Raw genomic sequence first — 14,040 nt, forward strand, 5'->3', positions numbered from 1 at the left:
TGTCCTCACCCCAGGTCTCTTACCACCTCTGCCACGCTGACCGGGGCAGAGCCCTGTGCTCTGGCTTCCCTGAGGCTGGATCGCAGGTCGCCCCGAGAAGTGGACATTTGCCTTCCATGCAGGGCCACCGCTTCCCGCTCCGGTTCTCACGGCTGGAAGACAGCGGCCTCACGCACATCAGTCAGGAGATGAGCTCAGAGAGGGAGGGTGACTAGTTGAAGGCCACACAGCGGGCAGGTCTGAGCCCCACAGTGTCTCTGCACCGGCCCCTGCTGTGTTTGGAAGCTCCCTGTGTTGACATATTTCAAACTTACAGAAACACAGTGCACAGTACTGTCTGGCACCCTGAGCCACACTCCCCATCGTTCACACTGTGCCACTTCGGGTTTTGTGTTTGTGCCGTATTTTTTTCCAAACAATTTGATTGTCACTTGCCCTTAATTTTGCCCCTAAAACGTCCAGTGTGTACCTTGCAGCCACAGCACAACGAGGGGAGTTGATTAGCATGGGCGGGCCCCTTGCTGGGTGCCCCCAGGTGACCTCTGCAGTAGCCTGTCCTCCCCCCCAACTCCTCCGCCCCCCCCCCCCCACCGTCCCTGCCACACACTCGCTGTGCTGCTCCCCAGGGCCCTGTAGCCTCCGGTGCCCCCAGCCTGCCTGCCTTTCACCACAGTTACTCCGTAGGATGTCCCTCTGTGGGGCTCATCTGATGATTCTGACCAGAAGATTCAGCCCCTGTGCTCTTGGCAGGAAGACCCTGGACATGCGACTGTGTCCTTCCCAGGGTGTCACCTTGGGAGGCACATGGCGTCCGTCCATCCTGGTGACGTCTACTTGATCTCCAGGGGTTCTCCTCCGCAAAGCCACTTACTCTTTAATAAGTAATTTGTGCCGAGATGTTTGCGACCACGTGAATGTCCACCCTCCTCACCCTCCGGCTCGCCGGCTGCGCCATTTGTTGTTGTTGGACGCACACGGGGACTTTCCGGCTTCCTCCTGCTGTGGGGTTTCATGGGGCCTCTCCTTGGCTCCAGCCTTGGGCTGGGGGGAGTTCCAGAGTAATTGAACTTTTGTGGGTGCCCCCAGAGAGCCTGGGCACAGGACTTTGGAGCCAAGATCTGTTTGCCCGAGGGGGAAACCCCAGACCCTTCTTGGAGAGCAGAGCTTGGGGTTCAGCATAGAGAGCAGTGGGAATCCTGGAGGGGAAGGCAAAGACATCCCAGACCACTCCCCACCTGGACAGGAGCCGTGTGTGGAGGCCTGCGGGGGCCCTGGGGGGTTTCTTCACTAGATACTTCCTGAGTCTCCCGAGAGAGGGGGGTGCCGGGAATCACCCTTAACCACCTAACGCGTGGTACCTCAGCAAGGCTGAGCCAGGACTTGGAAGCAGAGGACTGCTCTGGACTGGTTCGTTGGCCTGAGGCCCTTCTCGGCAGCAGGGATGGCTTCCTGTCCCCTCCTCAGTCTGGAGAGCTGGCACTTAGCCCCAGGACGTCTTTGCAGAAGGGCACACATCTGCGTGGGAGACAGCGCCTCTGTCCACAGGGCCTCCCGGACACCAGGGAGTTCGCCCGCCACCCCGTCCCCCCATCCCGCCCTTGTCTGGGCCCTACTGCCCCAGACCCTGTGGGTTCCTATGGTGCCTTTTTGGTCTGAGGCAGGGAGGTAAGAGTTCAGAGGGGCTGGGAGCAGTGCAGGAACCCAGCGGAGGGCCCGAAGCCCCTGAGGAGAGTTCGCCCAAGCCTGCCCCCAAGGATCACACCCCCGGACGGGCCTCCAACCTACAAAGCAGGGACGATTGCACCTGCTCCACAGGCTGTGCTGGGAGAGGCCCGGTTGAAAAGCCTGCATACGGAGCCCGATTCCTCGGTTTGTCCTGGGTGATGGGGAGCAGGCGGTGGAGCTAAAGCCACCGGAGCCTCTTCAGGGGAAGTCCTAGAGGGATGAAGGATGCTTCTGATTTAAAATCTCTGAAAAAAATTTAAAAATAAATAAGCAAATAGAATCTCTGGGGAGGGGATGATAGTGGGTGGTCACCCACTGCCCCTTTCAGGCAGCCTCAGAAACCAAGAAGGAAAGTGGCAACCCCACAGTGCTTCCAGTCCCGGAACGAGGGTCTTGGTACTTCCGAGCAGGGAGCGGGCGGCGCCAGGGCAGAGCCGCCACTGACCACTGCGGGAGAGGCCGGTCCCGTCACCCCCAAGCACCCTCCCTGCCCTGCCAGCTCGAGGTTCAGGGGTGGGCAGACACCTGCCAGCTCCTTTGTGCTGCGCCAGCCAACACTCAGTCCCTGGCCCCTCTGGGGACTCGGTCCCCTACCTCCCAACAAGACCCTGCCCCTGGCTGTTTCTGTAGCATTGTGTGAGGCGGGTGGCTGTGCCCTTCCTGTAAATGTGGAGGCTGTATCTGCTGCCACCCAGCATCCAGGGAAGGGCCATTCCGCAGGAGGAGGGCATGCCTGAGCAAGTGCACGAGCAGGATCGTCAGGGCTCCTTTGCAGTTTACAAACGAGCCAGGTGGCCCTGCCCATCCCTAGTCAGTCTCTGCCCTCAAGTGTCCCGGCTCTGTGCGTCCCCAGAGGACCAGGAGCACCAGAGGAGAGTCTCTGAAGGCAGGTGAGGAAGGCCCAGGTGCTACTCATCCAGCAGAGGAACCAGCTCCTCAGGAAGCCCCTCAGGCACCACACCAAAATGCTCAGAGGCCTGCCCGTGGCACACTTCCCGGGAAAGGCTGCTGCAGCTTGGGGACAGGGTCACTGGTGTGGTGCCATTCACGCTGGGGTCGGCTGCCTGACGACCACCTGCTACTGGAGGGATGGCCTAGGTTCGGTGACCTCATGGGAAGAAAGTTCTTGCAACCAGCTCCTTACTTCCTGGGTGGACATGCCAGCTGGGCTGTCCTCGGCGCAGCACACCGGGGGATGGCCCTTGTGGGGACATGCCTGTTCCCTCTGCACAGATGTGCTTTCCAGGGAGCCCTACCTCTCTGTGGCCTCTCCGCTGCACGTAGCACTCAGTGCCTGCTCTGGTAAGGGCTGTGCTTGGCTCAGCTTTGGCAACTAATTCTTTTATTATTATTAACAGTTTTACTGAGGCATATTTTACATATTCTACAATTCACCCATTCTGTGAGCACAATTCAATGATTTTTATTCAAGGTGAAAAAAGTGCTTTTATCATTAAATTTTTAAATGCTTATTTATTTTTGAGAGAAACAGAATGAGCGGGGGAGGGGCAGAGAGAGAGAGAGGGAGGCACAGCATCCGAAGCAGGCTCCAGGCTTTGAGCTGTCAGCCGGGAGCCTGACGAGGGGCTCGTACTCACCAACTGTGAGATCATGACCTGAGCCAAAGTGGGAGGCTTAACAGACTGAGCCACCCAGGTGCCCCAGGGCTACTCATTATTAAGCATCATGTGTAAATAATGTTCTCATAAAAATGTTATCAATGAAGAGAAAGACACTTTTTTTAAAGTTTATTTATTTTCAGAGAGAGAGAGAGAGTGCGAGCAAGCACATGCAGGGCGGAAAGGGAGATGGGAGTCCCCTGGAGGCTCCGCACCATCAGGACAGAGCCTATCGCGGGACCGAAATCACAAACCTTGAGATCATGACCTGAGCGGAAACCAAGAGTTGGAGCTACCCAAGTGCCCAGAGAAAGTCACTCTTGATCCGCAATCCCAGAGGAAAGGATCCTGTCATACTTCCCAGACCACTTCCTATGGACGTATTATGCTTTCATAGACCTAAACCTGGAATCAAATGTGTTGTTAGCTTTTTAAGAGCATAAATTGAAATTACACTGGATAGACCATGCTGTCATTTGCGTTCTTCTCATCTCGTCTCACGACAGTGTTGTTTGCACCTCATCTCGTTCACTGTAGAACTGCATGAACGGGGTTGATTCAACAGTTCCCAAACAGCGGTCCTAGATGTTTCTGGACCTTCAACATGACTACAACGTTGCAGTGAAGTTCGTTGACCTCGTTTCTGAGGACTTCTCCAGGCTAAATTACGAGCCTGTCCGACCCCCTCAAGAGAGCTGTTTCCCACGTCCTGGCCCACAAGCGCTGTTGCCAATCTGATGGCTGGAAGGGGAATTATTTTGCTTTAATTTCCGTTTTGCAGAGTGAAAATGCGTCTTCACACGTGTTCAGAGGTTCTGCATACTTCTTTGCCCATTACGAAAAATAACCCTTTCTTCTTGTAAACAACCGCGGGCTGACTTCCTCCTGGAGGCCCCCCAGTCCTGCCCCGGACCGCCACGCCCCTCTCCTCCTGGGACCCCCACCCTGCCTGACTCGCTACGACCTGGTGGGCGGCGCGGCTCCTGCCTCGAGACCCTGGGGGCAGGGCCCGTGCTGCCGTCCTCCCAGGCGCCGAGGTTCTAGAACGTTGGGCCTTCGCAGTCGTGCACCGCGACCTAAGGACCACCGGGCCAGGCCGCGGCGCCCCTTACCCTAGCCAGTTCGCCGCAGGGCTCTGAGCGCCTCCGGCGACCCCACCCCCACCGGCGAGGAAGTCCCGCCTCCCAGGCCTCCCCTGAGCGCCGATTGGCCGGACTCGTCCCGCCACGCCCGGGCCCCGCCCCAACGCGGGGAGGGCGGCTCCCGAGAGCACAGTTCCAGGGGGGCTCTCTGCCCTCGCTGAGGTCTCTGCGGGAGTAGCGACCGCAACTTGTTAGAGGCTTAAGTCCTCCGGGACCCAGCCGCGTCACCTGACCCCCGGGGACGGCCACCATCCTGCTCCCGCTTGTGGGAAGGGGGCGTATGCAAACAATCTGGAGTCCCAAGCTCCTGATTGGTGAGCATGTAGGGAAGGGAGGAAAGCACGGGGTGAGCGGGGCGGGCTTAGAGGGGCCGTGATCGACGTGTGGGCGGACCAGTGGCTCTGGGAGGATAGGCAGCGGTGGCCAATGGCAACGGGGAGGGGGCGGGCGAGGGCCGAGGTGTTGCGAGGGCAGAGAACGGGATTGCTGTTGACTCGGAGGTCCTCTGCGGGAAGCGGCCGGGGGCGGTAGAGGTGCTGACGGACGTGCCGGCAAACCAGAGGTTCCGGGAAATACGGAGGTGAGTAGCCAACGGCGACGGCGACCAGGCAAGACGGTCAGCATCTTCGCAACGCTGCGTGGGGAACGGTGGGGGCGGACAGTCGTGACGGACGTGCGTTTGGGCCAATGGCAATGAGAAAATGCCGGCGGGCGACCAATGAGGATGGCGTGGAGGTGGGGCGACAGGAGGCTTCTTGGTGCTGTGTGGGAAACGGTGGGGGGGGGGGGCCGGCGACCGTGACGGACTTGCGCAGGGGCCAATGGGCCTGGGCGGGCGGGCGGGGCGACAGCCAATGGCGGCGCTCGGTCCGGGGGCGGGGCGGCGAGGCAGCTAGTCTCCGTGCGGGAAGCGGCGGGGCGGCGGCAGCGTTGAGGTGAGGCGGGCGGGTGGTGGTGGCGGCGGCGGCGGCGGCGGCGGTGGTGGTGCAGGTGCAGGCGGCGGGGGCGGAGGAGCGGGCGCGGCCCGGGCCTCGCCGGCCGGCCCCACTCACCCGCGCTCCGGCCCGCAGGTCGTTCCGAGGCCTCCTCCCCGCCGTGCTCCCACGGCCGGCGCCGTGGGCATGCGGGCGCGGCCCGCGCGCGCGTGAGAGGATGGGGACGCAGGGCAGCCCGGTCAAGAGCTACGACTACCTGCTCAAGTTCCTGCTGGTGGGCGACAGCGACGTGGGCAAGGGCGAGATCCTGGAGAGCCTGCAGGACGGCGCGGCCGAGTCTCCGTACGCCTATAGCAACGGTAAGGCCGCGCTCCGGGCCCGCCCGGCCAGCCCGGCCGGCAGTCGCGGGGGCCTGCCTTCTCGCGTCCACGGCGCCCGGATCGACCCCGCGCCGGCGGGGAGCGGGCCTGCGTCCCCGTCTCCTCTTTCTTCCCCGGAGGAGGCCCCCGGCGGCGCCGCGGCAGCCGGAGCCGGAGCTCTCGGCGGCTTGGCACTTTGCTCATCGGCCTGAGGCCTTCGTGGGGGCCGCGCGCTAGACGGGCGGCCGCGACTTGGCGGCGAGCGGCCTGGTGGCTGCGGGCCCCCGCGGGGCCGGCAGTGCCCTGAGAGGGGCTGTGAAAGTGGGGGCCAGGATGTAGGTGCGGGGGCTTCTGTGCGGCGCACAGCCCGTGAGCAGGTGTGCCAGGGGTGGCCGGGCCGCTCCCGTGACCCCGCAGCTGCGCCCGGGGAACCGGCGCCGGTGCTGGAAGGACATGCCCCGCTCTCAACCCTAGTGGCTGCGCGGCTCAAATACGCAGCACATACGCGTCCCCTGCGAAGGCAGTTAACACGGCCAAGTGCAGCGGTGGGGCCGGTGCCTCCTCTGTGCTGGGGCCCGTCCCAAGCCACGTGGACTTGGGGTCCCTTTAGAGGAACCAGGAGAGCCGCTTGGGAACGTCAGCACCCAGGTTTTGCAAGGACCTCTGTGCTCCCGCAAGTAGTTTTATCTAATTTTACCTCTTCAGGTCTTTGTTCTCCACGCCCTTTGTTGCTTTGTTTCTTGGACTCTGGTCGGTCCTGTCAGACTGCTCTGAGCGTTTGCTGTTTGCTAAATTGCTCGCCTACAGGCGGCTGGCGGCGTGGACGCTGTTTTTCCCAACCTTTCGTTTTAGGACTTGTCAAGGTTGTTGGATCACCTGGACCGGCTGCACGCCCTTCCTGCTGGGACGGCCTCGGTGGTAGGCAGCCGCCGCCTCGCCTCCCGGAGCATGTGTTCTCAGCCCCTCTCAGAGGAGGTCCCTCGAAGGGCAAGAAGGGAGCAGCCCTGGGTGTGTTGTGGGTGAGGGAGGGGCCCCACTGGGGCCTTGGCGTGCCCCGTCATGGGCTCCTGCCACCTCGACGGTCGCTTCGCGGTGCCGGTCAGAGGTGTCCTTCCTGACAGTGAGCGGTTGGCTGCCTTTCCAGGGGGAGCCGCGCTCCCCGGAGGCCGGTGTTGCGCGTTTACAAGAGCGCGAGGGGCCCTGGCTTCATCAGGGGCAGCAGTGTTTTCCTGGAACCTGGGTCTGTGCCTTTGAGGCCTAGCTCAGCCTGCCGGCAGCTACTCCAGTCGGGTGCAGTGAGCACTCAGGGCACACAGAGCCGCTAGTCGGAGAGAGGGGTCCCACCTCCTGTCCCCTCTGTCGGGTGGCGGCGGTGGCTGCCCTAGTTCCTGTGGCACGTTGACTGAAGTAGGGCCAGTATTGAGTAGAGCATGGCGACCTGCCTGAGGCCAGGGAGCTGGGCCAGGGGGAGGGCCGTCTTCCAGAAGTGGTGAGGAAAGCCCACCCTTGGAAAGGCCGCATGTGCAGTTAGGGCCAGGGCACACTCACAATTCCCATCGAGTAGAAAATAGGAAGTGCCAGCCTCTGCGTAGCATCCTCAGGGTTAAGACGTGTGCAACAGGGGAGCGGGTGTTTGTGGTCAGGGCACCAGCCCACAGACCCCGGGGGCCAGTGCTCTTTCGCAGAGTGAAGTTGGTGGTTCCGAGAGCGCCTCTTTCTTCTGTGAAGGCTTCTTAAGGGAGACTCTTGAGGGTTTGGGGAGCTCTGGAGCAGCTGGTTCTCGGGTTTCCATGAGAACGTAAATTCGCTTTTTGGAAGAGTTAATAACGTTCAGGAATTTTTTTTTTTAGTGTTTATTTTTTAGAGAGAGAATGAGCGGGGTGGAGGGGCGGAACGGACAGGATCCGAAGCGGGCTCGGTGCTGACAACAGAGAGCCTGATGTGGGGCTTGAATTCACGAACTTCGAGATCCTGACCTGAGCCGAAGCTGGACGAAGCTTAACCAACTGAGCCACCCAGGCTCCCCGGGAATTGTTGTATTTTTTATTCTCTTGCAAGGGATATACGTGCATTTCTTTTTCCCATTCACCGTTGAAAGCCTTCAGCGTCTCTCCCGGTTTCTTTGTGTTCTGCCTGAACGTGCATGGTTCCTGTGAGCAGGAGCGGATACCCCATGGCAGGGAAATCCCCACTTCGTGGAGGACGGGTGATCAAAGTCCCTTCCTTGGGCCGACCTGATTCCTCACCTGCATCGAAGTCTCGCCTAGCTTGTTCTTGAGGCAGGTGTGTGAGTGCACATCGTTCTTCTCGGCTTTGCAGACACGGGAGTCATCCAGGTGGCCTTCCTCGTGCTGGCACCCAAAGTGGGGACAGCCGTGTGCGACACTGTGCCTGTGCCCCAGGGAGCCCGCAGGAGGCTCTTGCTCTCTGGCCGGGCCGGTGTGCTCTGTGTGTGCAGGTCTGCGTGGTCTGGAACCGTTCCCTGCAGGAGGTCTCTGTCTCCCCTAAATACGCAGCAGTGGTTGTAGAGGAGGCAGGCGCCGTCTTTGGGGGAGGCGTGCTCTGCACAGAGGTCCAGCCGGGCTACCTGCTGGGACATTATGCTCCGGTACCAATGTGTCAACGGGTCTTGGTTGTGAGAGCTGGCTGGAAGGAGGTGCGGGTGTTTCATGAGCAACTTCTACTCCCGAGTGCACCCCGGCTCTGAGTCTGCCCTGGGGGTGTGTGCTGGCCGCCCCCGGAGCCCAGGGACGCCCTTGCTGTGGGTGCACGGGCCCGCTGCCACCTTTCTGAGGGCAGCGAACGTCTTGGCGCCCACAGGTCTTCACAGTGAGGCTCGAGGGCCGACGAGCAAGTGCACTGTGGTCGATAGGCCCACGTTCTGAAAGACTCACTAGCGGACACGAATCCATCCCGGCCTGTCTGCTTCTCCCGCGGTCAGTGTCGCTGGGAGCTGCTGAGTGTACTTTGAGCCTCGGGCGTGGCTGGCGGGTTAGTAGGAGGAGCGAGGCGTTTGTGACGGGTGTGGACAAAGCCAGGCAAGCGTGATGTCTGCGTGAGCTTCTGGGGCCTGCTGGTTGTTGATGTCTGTGGGAGCGAACAGTGCGTGCCCTGTCCGTGGGGGGAGCAGTCCAGAGCGTCGGCCACAGCCCCTGTCAGCCACCCGCTGGCTAGGCTGGAGCTCACCGTTCCCCCAGCTCCATGGTGCTTCCTTGGACGGTTCTGAACATCTCTTCCCACCTGGCTGGAAGTTGGTGTGTGCCCTCAGCGCCAACCCAGGGGGAAGGCTGTGCTGTTTTCCTGAGTCAGGACGGGTCCCGGACGGTATGCCTGTGGTGCATCATCCGCTGCTTTGTCCCCAGTGTTGGTGTGAGATGTGTACCCAGGAGGCATCAACTGCTGCGTGTCCTGAATGAACAAGCGGCCCGTGTGCAGCGTGTCTGTGTTGACAGAAACTTGCTGTTGTCACTGGGTCACCGCACGGCCCCTCGTAGTCTCTTTTCTTTCTCTGTGTGTGGTTGGTGCTTGTGTCTGGGTTCTGTCCGCTTTCTGGGCTATTTACTAGGCTTTGCCTTTCTTCTGTCAGATGCCAGGTTCCAAGAGGGGCGTCGGCCCTGAGAGTGAGGTGTGCCCGGCATGGTCACGGTGCTGGGCTCCCCCTTGGCTGTCTGTCATCTCGTCCCCTCCGCCACCCTGTGACGGAAGCACCGCCATCGTCCCGTTTTGCAGATGAGGAGCTAAAACTCAGACACACCGAGACTCTGCAGCTGTCACAGGCAGCACGGGGCCCGCCACCCGTTGTCTCCCTAGGCGCTGGCTGCCCGACCCCCTTCTCCTGGGCCTGAGCAGCTGGTTGCTGAGTTCCTGGGTGACCCTTCTCTCCAGGCTTTGTCGCCGGAGTGTGGCCGCTGGGCACCTGGTGCTGATGGGTGTGGGTGCCCTCTTCTCACCATGTGCCCTCCCTGGTCCTGGAGCTGCCTCCCCCGCTGCTCTGGGACCTGAGCCCAGTCATTGAGGCCTATTTGTTCTGCCTTCACTGCATTGCTCCTGCCCTGCCTGCCTCTCTCCCAGCTGTGACCAGGGTCAGTGGCTAACCAGGGCAGCAAACCACCAGTTTCCAGTGTATGCGACTCATCTGTGCGGGGCTGGGTTTCTTACCTGTCCCTTTGCCAGAGGCGCTCACCTACGCTGTGTGTGATGTAGAGATGAGCCTACCCCAGCCGGACAGGGTGGCAGGCTGAGAGGGGCAGCGTTCTGTTTCTGCTTCCGGACAAGCTGACTAGGCTGATTTGTAATTCGAACTGGCATGGCCTTGTCTAAATTTTCTTAAAGTGGGTAGGTAGAATATTTTACTTTTTTTTTAAGTTGTTTATTTTTTGAGAGAGAGAGAGACAGAGACAGAGAGTGAGCAGGGGAGGGGCAGAGAGAGAGGGAGACACAGAGTCAGAAGCAGGCTCCAGGCTCTGAGCTGTCAGCACAGAGCCTGTTGTGGGGCTTGAACCCACGAACGGTGAGAGCATGACCTGAGCCACAGTTGGACACTCAACCGACTGAGCCACCCAGGCACCCCATAGAATATTTTAAATTTTCAGTTTTTTCCGCCCCAACCTGCAGCAGTTTCCGTAAGCTCGAGCGGATAACAGAACAGGTGTCTCAGTGACATTGCCCTGTCATGTTGGGTACACGTAATGTCATTGTCCCCGCCAACAAGTGTGTGGCTTGGATGACGAACTAAACCGAAGTGTGTTTCAGGGAGGAGACTGTGACAGGGAGCAAAGGACGCAGGCAGGAAGGGTCTTTCAGCCACGTCACTTCCTTTTGTAACTGGTAAGGTGCGAATTTGCTGGTCCCTGAAAAGTTGACCACATACCTAGTCTGGGGCCCGTGGCCAGTGAGGAGGAGAAGGGAGAGGGTGGAGTTGCAGCCAGGCCCCCGGGAGTGGGCAGCACCTAGTGTGGGTGTTGGTGGGTCCTGGGGCCACATGGGTCAGGGCGTCGCCGTCAGGCATTTGGAGAAAACGGAGTAAGGTCTCAGTGTCCAGCACCCTGGCTTGGAACAAGGTGGCCCATGAGGCTGGGTTTACTGCCCTGGGCATTCAGGGGAAGGAGGCTGGGACTGTGAGTGCAGATGTCAGAGACCCGGAAGGGGGCCGACTGCGCCAAGGCTGGGTGTATTGGGGCGCCCTTAGGGTGGGAAAGTGGGCCCCTTAAGTCTTTTGGGAGTGAGAGTAAATACAAGAGAACAAAATGAACTTGCCCTTTGAGCCAGGGGACACCCGAGGCTTGCTTGTTGTGACTGTGCTCACGTGGACCTGGTAGTGAAGGAGAAGTAGTGAAGTGGCCACAGCGTGCAGTTGTCTCCTGCCAAGACTGGAGCCTTGGGTAGCTCGTCGACTGTGGATGTGTGTCCTTCGGAGGGTAGAGGGCGGCCAGGGGAACAGAGGTGACCGGGTAAGCCTGGCACTGACGGATGTGGTGGGGACCCCAGGACACGAGCGGGACGGTGGGGTACCACCAGACAAGCTTTGGCCCTTCATGGTGCTAGGCGTTTATGTCCAGAGGGGTACGGCCCTTTGGCTGGAATGCGTGAGGGGGAGGCGATTTGGGAAGTGATTTGTGCAGGGTGAGCGGCCGGTGCTCAGAAAGACAGGGCTTCGGGATCGCGAGGAGGGAGGGAAGGTCAGGAGTGGTCTAACCAGGAAGGAATGCAGAGGGCCTGGTGTCAGGAGGCCAGCCCCCTGGAAGAGAACGTACCGGCATCTCTCAGCAAGAACAGAGAACGGAAGAAGGCCCGAGTGCTGGCAACAGGCAGACACTTTGCGGATCTTGGAAAGTGTCAGAGTACAGACAGTCAGGAGCTGGGTCATTGCCAACCTGGATCTTCCTGGGCAGCAGTGCCCATCACCCAGGCCGAGCTCGGGTGAGCCCCTAGTCATCAGGTCTGTGCAACACCTCGCTCGGGGGACGGCTAGTGGGTTCGGTGACAGTATCCGGACTTGAAAACACTGCGTACGGCCTTGAGCAACTGAAGGAACAGGGTGGTTTAGTCCTTCCTGGGTCTGATGTCGGCAGTCTTAAGAGTGCTGGAAGATGTCGGGAGCGGAGTCTGATTTCCTTATAGATGCAGTTTGGACAGGGACCAGCTATGTCCCTGAGCACAGATTTCAGCCGAGGTATGGCACGTGGCTTCACATCACCGTGCGGAGGCTGCCGCACTCGTGTCTGACGTGGCTCTCCCGCGGGAGCCAGAGGTCCTGGGTGCGCGTGCACACTTACAGCTCTCGTGGTCACTGGGGCTGGCAGTGAGCAGGTTCCTGGATAAGTGAGAACAACTTGGTGGTAGTGTCATCAGTAGGAGGATCTCCCTCATTTTAAGTCGCTTGGCCAGGGCCACACAGAGTCCTCAGAGGTGGGATTCTAACGAAAAATAATGCATGGAAAGAAGTTTAACTTTATTTTTTTTAATTTTTTTCTTTATTTTATATTTGAGAGAGAGAGAGAGAGAGAGAGACAGACAGACAGACAGCGAGACAAAGCCCGAGTGGGTTAGGAGCAGAGGGAGAGGGAGACACAGAATCAGAAGCAGGCTCCAGGCTCTGAGCTGTCAGCACAGAGCCCATGGTGGGGCTTGAGCTCACGAACTGTGAGATCATGACTTGAGCCAAAGTCAGACACTTAACCGACGGAGCCACCCAGGCGCCCTAAGATGTTTAACTTTAAAATTAAGTAAGTATATTGGAAAGTAATTGTGTAAGTATATTACAGAGAAAATCTGGTGACACTCAACATTAAAAATGTGCCGGGGTTGTATTTTGTGCTATAAGGGAGTCAGCAACATGTGTTATCCAGAGCCTTAAAGAGCCTTCCCTTTTGACCTAAGTAATTAGGAATCTTTCCTGAGGGATAATAGGGGACACAACTGAAGAAAATCAAGCCTTTTTTTTTTTTCTGTTTGTTTGTTTTTTTTTTCTAATGGTCCAGCAGTAGATATATGGTATATTCATAGAGTGAGATATTACATAGCCTTTAAAAACGCTGGTTTGGGGCACCTGGGTGGCTCACTTGGTTAAGTGTCTGACTTTGGCTCAGGTCATGATTTCATGGTTTGTGAGTTCAAGCCCTGCATCAGGCTTTCTCGTGTCAGCACAGAGCCCACTTTGGATCTTCTCTCTTTCTCTCTTGCTCCCCTCCCCAAATAAATAAACATGGAAAAAATATATATATATTTATTTATTTTTAAAAAAACAAAGAAAGAGGTGCGCCTGGGTGGCTCAGTCGGTTAAGCATCCGACTTCGGCTCAGATCATGATCTCACGGTCCGTGAGTTCGAGCCCTGCATCGGGCTCTGTGCTGACAGCTCAGAGCCTGGAGCCTGTTTCAAATTCTGTGTCTCCCTCTCTCTCTGCTCCTCCCCTGTTCATGTTCTGTCTCTCTCTGTCTCAAAAATAAATAAACGTCAAAAAAAAATTAAAAAAAGAAAGAAAAGAAAGAAAGAAAGAAAGAAAGAAAGGAAAGAAAAGAAAGAAAGAAAGAAAGAAAGAAAGAAAGAAAGAAAGAAAGAAAGAAAGAGAGAAAGAGAGAAAGAAAGAAAGAAAAATGCTGGTTTGGGGTGCCTGGCTGGCTCAGTCAGTTGAGTGTCTGACTCCTGATTTTGGCTCAGGTCTTGATCCCAGGGTTGTGAGATCCGGCCCCGTGTTGGGCTCTGCACTGAGCGTGCAGCCTGTTTGGGATTCTGTGTCTCCCTTTGCCTGCCTCCCTCCTCCCTCCCTCCCTCTCTCTCTGTCTCTCTCTCTCTCTCACATAAACAAAACAAACAATGTTTGTTTGGAGGAATGACCAGTGAATATTCAATGAAATGAGGAAATCTCTGATATCTTGTTAAGTGGGCAAAGTATGTCTAACTACATAGTGTATAAATGTGTGTCAAATGAAAGAATTGGGCAATGAAATACGAAAAAACATTATGGTGTGTTATCTCTGAATTTTGGGCTTATGAGTAATTTTGGTATTTTTTGTAAGCGTTCTTTATTTTGCCAAGTTTTGTACACAAGGGGTGCTTGCTGTTTATGAAAGCTTTTGCTTTGGTTTGCTCTGCTGTGGGTTTTAAGGCATTAAGGAAAAGCTCTTTCACGGAAACCGGTCCACAAAGTGGCCCAGAGCCCTCCTGAAAGCCAGCATGTAGCCTAGAAAGGCATTTTGAAATTGATTAGGTAACTTCTGCTTCCTTTTCTGTCCTTCCCCAGGCGGCCCCCTGCCTTCTT

General features: G+C 57.8%; 1 protein-coding gene across 3 annotated transcripts in view; it reads left to right on the plus strand.

Annotated features, from left to right (window-relative positions):
- The first annotated feature begins 4,637 nt into the window (after window positions 1–4,637).
- The window catches only part of RAB40C (RAB40C, member RAS oncogene family), a 29,483-nt gene continuing 20,080 nt past the window's right edge, over window positions 4,638–14,040 (plus strand). Inside the window, exons 1-2 of one of the 3 annotated variants that reach the window (XM_027043729.2) lie at window positions 4,638–4,800; window positions 5,557–5,780. In XM_027043729.2, the coding sequence (XP_026899530.1) occupies window positions 5,639–5,780 (142 nt within the window). In that variant the 5' untranslated portion in view covers window positions 4,638–4,800; window positions 5,557–5,638. Of the gene's footprint in view, window positions 4,801–4,918; window positions 5,067–5,342; window positions 5,422–5,556; window positions 5,781–14,040 lie in introns of those variants that run through there. The other 2 variants (XM_027043727.2, XM_027043728.2) reach the window with 2 other exon arrangements.

The sequence above is a fragment of the Acinonyx jubatus genome, chromosome E3, assembly GCF_027475565.1.
Source record: "Acinonyx jubatus isolate Ajub_Pintada_27869175 chromosome E3, VMU_Ajub_asm_v1.0, whole genome shotgun sequence".
NCBI lineage: Eukaryota > Metazoa > Chordata > Mammalia > Carnivora > Felidae > Acinonyx > Acinonyx jubatus.